The sequence below is a fragment of the Limulus polyphemus genome, unplaced genomic scaffold (genome assembly GCF_000517525.1).
Source record: "Limulus polyphemus unplaced genomic scaffold, Limulus_polyphemus-2.1.2 Scaffold21, whole genome shotgun sequence".
In the NCBI taxonomy this organism is placed as follows: Eukaryota; Metazoa; Arthropoda; class Merostomata; order Xiphosura; family Limulidae; genus Limulus; species Limulus polyphemus.
Window position 1 is genome coordinate 1443530 of NW_013665631.1, and position 10201 is coordinate 1453730.

Genomic DNA, 10201 nt, shown 5'->3' on the forward strand with positions numbered 1-10201 from the left:
TTTTGTATTTTTCATGTGTACCATTTAACATATTAAATATTTTTTGTAAGTTCTTGATGACCACATTTTTGCATTGAGAAACCGAAACTAACAACCTATGTCATTTTCTATAGCTTACTGGAAACAGGGTTTCGATGCCCGTTGTGGGTAAAGCACAGATAACCCATTGTGTAGCTTTGTGCTTAACTACAAACAAACAAATAAACTATAGCTAATCTTACTGGCTACATTAAAATCAATTTTTAAAATGCCTTCTATTATAATTAGATTTATCAATATTATTTTGAATTGATCGTTTAGTATCTGGATTTAGGACTAATCTAAATCTTCTAAACATGGCTGAACCTCATGTGATGTTAATGGGCTTATGGCTGTACTATGTACTGTTTACACCGAGATAATTCTATAGATTATTCAATGTGCATTCTTATATATTTTTTACAGGTTTTAAGTTTTCTGGTGTAATGATTTATAACATTAAATATTTCTAATTAGTATGTTATGCAGATTGTCTTAATTAACGCATGTTATTTTAAATTATTTAAATTTAGATCTATAATTAGGCTTACTTTTCTACAGCTGATGTTGTTATTAATGTTTCGTGATGCTACTTATTTTCAAACAGGACATGCAGCTTGTATCATGTAACGTATCAACTTTTAATATACCATATTCGTGTTAACCAGCACATGGTTACATAGAGCATCTGCTACGTACTTAATCATTCTTGCCAGTTATGATAAATATGGTGACACTCAGAATAAAAAAACTTGTATAAGTGTGATCACATAAGAAATCTCTTTTATATGGCTCAGCAGGAAGAAAGAGAGGATATAACGCTTGATCCTTACTGTTGGCACAGCGCAGGTTGTGCAGCTTTGCGCTTAAAAAAACAAAAAAAAAACATTATTTATTTTTAATATTCCACGGATAGGAAGTACATCCACGATAGCTAGGTAAGTTAATATATTTATATATATACTTATCGTTGTTCTGGTTAATAGCCTAATATTACACAGAAAGGAAGTATGTTTACGATATCAAGGTAAACTTATATGTGCTTACTGTTGTCATGGTTATAATAGCTTATACAACACCTAATTACGACTTATTTCTAATTAGTTAATATTTATTACCAGCAAATACGAGCACATACAACGATTACGATATACGTAATTTAGAAATACAATAGACATACAAAAATCTGTGATTCCGATTTACCTGAAATATCCTATCATGTCACAGACGAAGGTTATACAAGAAAATGGATTAATATTAAAATAACGGGATACGAACCAGTAGCATCTAAGGAAAGATAACAATAACCTTCTACATCCAACAAAATGATAACAAACCGACTAGCGTCGGTCAGCATAAACTGGATGCTTGTTTTGTTATCCAAATAGTTTATTGATTCAAGCCTTCTCGTGTAATGAAAATATGTATCAGATACATGAAGCCATCACACAGTTGTCACTAAGTGTTTATATATATTGTCTTACTTTGTTATGTATACTAGAAAACCATACGACTATATAATTAAAGTATATTTACAGGCTATATTGTAGCTTCTTCATTAGTTTTCTTTGGCCTAGAGAATGTTTCTTTCATCACGGAAGTGTTGTTTCTGATCACGAAGATGATTCAGATAGAAATAATATTAATGCATGTGTTTAAATTGAAGAATTCACAGTACCAAGAACCAGAAGATGAGAAAAATTTGAAGCTTAAAAGAAATATTTGTTTTCTAGGCTGGCGATGTTGGTAAAATAGACTATATAAGCGAAAAGCTCTTAATGTAAACATTAGTTTTGTCCTTCAACGCCGGAGGCTATACAAATTCAATCTCCAAACGCGGTAAGCCAGCTAATACTTATTTTGACTTATTTAGTTTTGTCATCTTGCAATCAAAGAAGGCAAGTAAAGCGAAGTTCAGATGTAATTGAAAGAACAGATTTGCTGAGCTCCACTAAATCCATGTGCCCAACACACAAATATTTTCCAATGTGCTTGTCAGCTTAATCCTGAGATCCACTGCGGTTACGTTGCTCCAAGGATCAATACAACGCTTCTCTCTCTTAAGTATGTGTTGCGTAGGACTCTTCTTGATGGAGATGTTTTGGTTTTATTTTATACCATAAGGTGTGAACGAAAACACGCTTTTTCTCTTTCTTCAAACGGTCACTCGTTGTTTTAAATTTACGTATTAAACCACTAACTTATTATCCTAAATGAAAAAAAAATCTTATTAAAGTCAGTTTATTTACACATATATTGCTTTCACTCAATCATCAAGCTCACACTATTAAATTCCAATTACACAAAATATTACTACACTAGTCAGCCATACCGAGGTCAACAGATTCAAACTACCGGCCATGATATCATTTTTCTCGTACTTGCGAAGGTCAGCCTGCGTTCCCAGCGTGCTTTGCGCCTCAACTCATGTCTGTTAACAACACTCGATTCGCTCAGATGTCGCCCGACGGATCACAGGAGATGAACTGAAGTGGGTAAGTGATCATGGCTTCGTGCAACCAGAGCTATCTTGTTAGACGCAACTCCTCTCGTAAAAACAGTCATTCATTGGATTCTGAGTCAGCTGACAATAACAGTTATGTACAAGTGCTAATTAAGCCTCTTGAAGGAGAGAAACATAGCATTGTCCTTAGCTGGTTGGGCGTATCAAATCTCGAACTGTTGCCGGAGCGCGCGGCGATCGTGTACGGCGCGAGTGCCGTAGTTTGTTGTTGTTTGGCGTACACTGTTTTAGCTTGTGATGTAGTTAACTTGTTTCAGCGTTTTTGTAAGTTCGCGGTTCCCATTTTTTCGGTAGTCTGCGCGCATTACCTGTTAGCTTTGTACACGCGGAAAAAAATCAACGCTACAAGTTTTTATTTCTTATTTTGTGCAAGCTTTCTAGGTGAAATTGTTGGACAGTGTATTTGTCAAGACTATGATAGCCTGGTTGATTCGGAAACTCCTGTCACTGGACCAGATTCGGCTAAAGGCTTAAGTCTTACAGCTGTAAGCCAACTTCTGATTTACGTGACGTTGGTGGCAGGAGCTGCCTCCCTAGCCAACCTTCCAGGGCGGCTGAGTGTTAAAGTAGTCTTGTTCTTTACCATCGTGCGAATTTTGTTTCTGTCATGTCTGTCCGAACTGCCTGCGTACGTAATCCCTTTCTTGTCCAACGTATGTGGACTGTTTGGCGTTTTACTGGCCAAGCATACCGAAACAACGCTGCATCCTCCTATTACAACTGTCGTCACCCAGGATGGGAGAATTCTAGCTGTTCGTCGGCGTCGGACCTCCAGCTATGCCGGACTGCACGTCGTAGGTCACGGGAAACCCAGACGAACCTCTCTTCCAGCCCTTTCTCGGTATCACTATGGGCAGGTAAGACTGGTTAGAGATATCCTTGCACCAACTGTAACTTGGCTTAAGTTATTGTAATTGTTAAAAACGTGTTCGTTCTCGAAAATTACATTTATTTGTACCCCAAAACGACGGGAAAAGTTTAACTAGTGTATAAAAAAATAAACAAATGAAAACTTGAATTTCGGTAAAAATGGACACACTATAGTGATAGTTTAATGATCCTTCAAGATCCACCTTTGTCCAGAGTTCTTATCGCTATTAAGATATTGAATGACATGTCACATTCTAAGCACACACTATTAACTAAAGCCATGACCTTCAAAATATGCTGTTTAATACATGTAAGTAAGTGTTATGTGTAATAGCCGATAACGCTAGTGTTTATATCCTCTATTTTTAATGCAGTTGACAATAACTCTTAAGTTGATTAACTTGAACAAAACAGTTTGGATTTTATATTTCCACTAAAATACAATTTATGAGAGGATGTCGGCAAATAGCATCAAACTGAAATAGGGGGGGGGGGGCAGAGGAAACGATTAAGGAAGACATTAACATAGTCAGTCGTGATGAAGAAGAAGGTGTAAAAAATGTTTTACTTCTCAGATTACTATTAACTTCCTATCAAAACTTGTTGCTTACTTAGAGCGAAACTAAAATTCAACCTGGTAATGAGCAAAGATAATTAAATATATTTTTGTTAACGATATTTTCGGCCTTAATCCCAAAATATACCTCACGAAACACGGCCAGTGTAGGTTATTCGTTGTAGTCCTATGTGTATAAAGCTAACATTGCAAAACATCTCTATAATGAAAAGTATAATAAGAAGAAATAAAATTAAAATGTAAAAAAATTTGATAGATTAAACATTGTAACCAGTAGTGTTAATGAAAGTAAAATAAAGAAATAACAGTGTATATCTTATTTACGGAACACACAAACACTGGTTGTTGGCTTCAGTTACTGTCACTGATTTGATTCATGATTAAAAAAGAACCTGGTACATTAGTTTCCATCCGAATAAAACAGAAGCTTAAATTCAAGTAAAGTAGATGTTAGGTCTCGGCGTAGTTCAAGTATTTGTTATATTATAGTTCTTCTAGTAATAAAAATTTTTTTAGTCTTACCTGTGGATTCATATAAGATACTATGCAAACCATAAAACTATCCTCTAACGAGTACTCAAACCTCATGCTTCTTAAAGTCGTGGTGAATCGAGAGAATCTTAGTGAATTAGTAAAACATAAACTGAAACTGTCGTCATGATCAGAGGTCTGGAAGTTGGAAAATATATGTTACATTTTGTATGTGTAAATGTTTAGGAACATTATATATTACTTCATGTGTTTTGAAAATATTTGTGAGTAGTCTATGTTGCTCTAATAACACAGGCCTGCGATGGTTTTATTGTCTTGAAATGTTTACATGTTTTACAGTAATTCTTGTACGCTGAATCCGAAAATGATTTTTATTTTTCTCCATCACGTACAGATTTTTCACAAAACGTCATAACGCAATACCTAAAAGAAAGACCACAACACGTAGTTTTGAGACTAAAAGACGTAGATTTCACACACAAAAAAATCAGGATGAATAAGGATGCATATTCGTTTGACATCAATGTTCTTCCCTTTTCTTCAGTTTTTTTGTATTTTTATTAACAAACATAATAACAAAAATATTCATTGTGGTAAACGAAATAATAATTTGATCTAAGTAAGAGTTTTTTCTTCCCGATTTGTAAAAAAATCCTTATGTGATAGAAAAAAATGAATATTATTTTCGAAATCTGTATAGTTGAATTATGGAAAATCCGTTCTTGTAACCAAAAATAAAAAACTTTTATGAAGCTTAAATTCGCAGGCCTGTGTAATCCTGAAAAGTCTAATTTACAGTTGGTTTCGTTTTCAGGCCACGTAATTCGTAAAATCGGCTATTAATATTTAGTGATGTTAAAAATATCTTTTTAAAGAAAATAGTTTTAAATACGAAACAGTTTTTTTGTGGTGGAATATTTCATTGTCTTTAAATTTCTTAATTATTAACGTTAACATCTATGTAAATACAGGAACAATATTTAAATAATTTTAATGGACAATGAAAGTTTTTGTCCGGTTTATAACGTTTACAAAGCACATGTATTTCACAGATGCAAGCAACATATGTGGCGTTTATTTACATCTCTATACATCAATAACAGTACTGAATGTGTTTGTTTTTGACAAGGACTATTGTTTTATAAGTTTCTGAATGCAATGTTTTAAATCTAAAGATATCTTGGTCTTCATTTGCAAGTAAAAATGATGTTCTGATATTGAGCCGTATTTTCGTTATACCCTGAAAGTTATAATCATTTTTGTTACAAGTAATAATGAACCACGCAAGTAATTTCTGTGAAGGTATAATATTTATATTTTTGAAAGTAAATTTGAATGGAAACTCATTATATATATATAGTAGCTTCGGTATAATTCTGCATGGATCCAGTTTTAGACTGTGCAATGAAAACTGGCAGTGGGGATGTAAATTATTTTGAACAACATAAAACTATTATTTTCGGAGTTATAACAGACATATGAGAATTAACAGCCACCTGACACAATGCAATGTAAGTAAGAGTAAAAAGTTTCTTGTATTAATATATTATCTCTTATAAAACTTAATCAAAACTATTTACATAAATAGGCATAAATGTAACATATCATTTTGTGAAAAAAAGTCTCACTGCTTATATATATTTGTAGTTCTCGTACAGCACTTGTATTTTGAATATGATAAAGAAAGTGAAGTCCAGTTTTCTCGAATTTCCCATGGAGATTACTATTTACGATAATACATTGACCCTGAAACTAAGGTTGTACTCATGAACGGGAATGTAGAGGAATATAGAATATAATTTACTAAAACAGCTTTGTGGCTGGATACGTCAGGATTCAGTTAGAGCAGATTCGCTTTCTGTATATTAATCTTGTAGAAATTCTTAGCATCATTACTATTATAGACTATATTTGTACTTTAGACGTTTGCATTATTGTTTGGCCAAAAGAAGGTTTGACTTTGCATAATGGGTGTGGCTTAATGTCCGGAATTGAGTAATGTAAAACGCAAGTTAGACTAGAAAAGATGATTATTTTTGAGTTTGATACTAAGTTATGTTGAGTTAGGAGTGGTGAATTATTATCTGATTGTTTTAGTCTGCTAGTTCAGTCAATGATAATTTATTTTACAGCTAAATCTTAGTATTGCTATTTTTTTAGCTCTCACATAATAAACTGAGCAATATAAATTGGAAAATATAAAATAGATGTAGACATTCTAACCATATAATTAATAGATATTTCAATGCAGGGCCCTTGGAACCTAGTGACAACTTCGACTAAGGATTTTTTTTTTCATCTACAAATGTGATATATTGAATATAAAATATTTACATCATTATTATGTTTAATTTGTGGTGCTAATTCAGAACAACAAAAGTACTCATCAATTTTTATTCACTTGCAAAAGAACATATTAATGAAAAATTATTAACTTTAAAACGTGTACGTTTCGTGTATGAGACAGGAGATAATTTTGTTTTATTTAACATGTTTTGCGTAAATTCCTAAAAACCCGCATATTACACATGTGACTATTATTGCAAACCTGAGTCAATTACACGGAGATATTACTCTCCAAACAAGAGACTTTAAAGCAATATTCATGATTATAGTTACAGACGAAAGTGGAGATTAAAGTATATTTGAATGTTATAAGGGATTTTATATTGTTTTGGGTTCAAAACGTGCAAATTTAGTACAAAAAGTAATAGAAAAACATTTTTGTACTAAACACTATTTAGGTCCTATAATAAACTGTACGAATAATATAAATGAAATATGCATTAGACTTTCACAATAGCAAGCTTACCAGTCATCTCATCTATGCTACGAAGTAATGAGACATGATTAAATTCGCTGTTCAGTTGGTGACAATTCATGAGTGTTAAATGGGTGTGCTTTCAACCAAATTACAAACATAAAATGACAGTTTCCTGACAGGTGAAGTAGAACATCTTTGTGTACATTAGTCACACTTTAATGTTTACAGATGTTATTATTACTGGCGCAAGTTTTCATTTTGCGGTACGCTGCAAAATTCCAAAATTTCCACCTTCATTATGTGCTATATCACTGACAAAAGCTTTTCCATCTCACTCTGAACTGTTCATAACATTGCCGTCTTGCTGTGCAGCGCAATTTTAATAATTGATTAAATATGTTTGCAGCTCCTTTTTCTGGTTAGCTAACAGTTGGAGCACAAACATGTTACAGTAGAAATTAATGGAAATTTGTACTCCTGTGAGTGACGTGCCACTAAATGCGGTAGCATCTCACTGAAAGCTTAGCACTTACTAGCCACACTATTATATATATAAGCCCTTCAGTGGCACAGCGGTATGTCTGCGGAGTTACAACGCTAGAAACCTGTTTTCGATATTCGTATTGGGCAGAGCACAGATAGCCCATTGTGTAGCTTTGTGCTTAATTCCAAAAAAAACAAAAAACAAATTGTATACATATGTGTGTAATAAAACTAATTTCATTTTCTTTTTAAAAATACAATATTTTTTTCGCACCTTACTGAGAACTACGTTTTGGACGCCTAGCTAATCAAGTGCTAACCAAATAGTTTCCCTTCTTGATGTGATACCTAGAAATCTGGAAGCATTCATTTACACGATTATGGCTCTGGGGTTTTCATATTGCTCTTATAGTATTTTACATGCCTTGTATCCGTTCCTTAAACTCCTAGAACATATTCGACCAAAATACGCGCATATAAAACAGTTTTCGTGCTTGTCCAAGCAACGTCAACAATAATGTAACTTAGCTTCCACACAATTAATTTTCAATCTATAAGCTAACTGACACTCGGAAAGTATGCGTTATAGTATCTTTATTGTTGATTGGAGAAAAAAACAAACAACAACAACAACAACAAAAAAAAAACGTGTAAAGCGTAATTGATCATATTCCAACATGGGGTGCCCGGCATGGCCAGGTGGTTAGGGCGCTCGACTCGTAATCTGAGGGTCGCGGGTTCGAATCCCCGTCACACCAAATATGCTCGCCCTTTCAGCCGTGGTGGCGTTATAATGTGACAGTCAATCCCACTATTCGTTGGTAAAAGAGTAGTCCAAGAGTTGGCGGTGGGTGGTGATGACTAGCTGCCTTCCCTCTAGTCTTACACTGCTAAATTAAGGACGGCTAGCGCAGATGGCCCTCGTGTAGCTTTGCGCGAAATCCATAACAAACAAACCAGCGAACATGGGTGTCTTTTTTTTCTTCCGCGAACTGGCTGTCAAAATTGACTTATTTACAAAATGAGTAAAAGGCTATAGAAATACAAGTGTGGTGCGGCAACAACAACAACAACGAAATCTTACTCAAAATCGTAAAAAATGGCATATTTAATATTTCGTTCCTAGTACATCAGCAGAAGCAACAGTTGACAAAGAATTGAAATAAAGTGAAAACTGTACACAACAAAAGACATCGAAATAGCCAAAGAAGACTTTCCGCATTACTATAGAAAATATGCTTGTTTTGTTTGTTTGTAGTTAAGCAATAAACTACACAATGGGCTATCTGTACTCTGCCCACCATGGGTATCGAAACTCTGTTTCTAGCGTTGTAAGTCCGCAAACATACCGCTGTGTCGCTGGGTGGCAAGAAAATAAGATTCCGGAACTTGTCATTTTGTACATTGGATATTCGGATATTCACGGCCACAAAATATAGAAACATATTGTTATTAAAATACGTAGCATGTATGTTAAAGATGCTATTTTTTCACCTAAAGAAAATTAACCTGGAAGACTATCTTCAAAGGATAACTGTTTTTGGAAATTTTGATTGCTGACTAACACAAAAATCTGCAATCTCGGTGGTAACAATTAAACAAAATAACATTTTATCTTTCCTTGTGGCGATCATTCTTTGTTTGTGTGATGCCGAAAATTATTGGAACTGGTAGAACGTTTTTATATTTCATTTAAATAATGTATATTACTTTTGTGTGTATGTTTATTGTTAAGTACAAAGCTACACAATGGGATATCTGTGCTGTGCCCACCACGGGTATCCAAACCGGGATATTAAATTTCTGTATCAACAAGTAGATGCGCTAGTTTAAACACACATACACACAAAACTTTTCCCGACACTAGAGAGTAGTGTAACATTGAAAATGTAAACAACAGTAATATACCAAACATAAGGTTTATTGATAGCATCATAGTGAAATTAAAGAAAACTACAGCGGCCAGTGTAGTCTATTCTGAAGTTAACTCACCAGCAGCTGAGTTTGAATCATACAGATTTCTAATGTTTTCAATAGTTTAATATGATGTACTTGTACAAATAAATCTAGTCAGCAAATTAATGCAGAGCTGAACTATAAAAATTAAGATTATTTAAATGAAATTTGGAGATAGATTTGAATTACTTTGCTTCGGATTCATGTGTGATGTCAAAGCAATTCAAAATGTATGAAATACTGAAATAGTGCTTGGATTGTGATGTATCACTATGTAGCGCCGATGGAGCTAAGTCAGATGTTGATGAAAACGATTTAACAGTTTATCTTCAAAGTGTAGTTAGACTTCTTTCGTTGCGCTTTATTTATAAGGATAATTTAGCAGCTGTATATCTTAATGTCTGGAGACGCCTTGAATGGGTAATGAAGAAAAACTTTAATAAAAGTTTAACATAACAGCAAATGTACAACGTTTCGACAAGGTTTTGATGATGACAAAACCTTGTCGAAACGTTAT

The 10201-nt window shown here is 33.9% G+C and overlaps 1 protein-coding gene across 1 annotated transcript in view; it reads left to right on the forward strand.

Annotated features, from left to right (window-relative positions):
• Positions 1 to 885: 885 nt before the first annotated feature.
• The window catches only part of LOC106458239 (cGMP-inhibited 3',5'-cyclic phosphodiesterase A-like), a 286487-nt gene continuing 277171 nt past the window's right edge, over positions 886 to 10201 (forward strand). Inside the window, exon 1 of the mRNA XM_022384675.1 lies at positions 886 to 3399. Coding sequence (XP_022240383.1) covers positions 2524 to 3399 — 876 coding nt within the window. The 5' untranslated portion in view covers positions 886 to 2523. The remainder of the gene's footprint in view (positions 3400 to 10201) is intronic.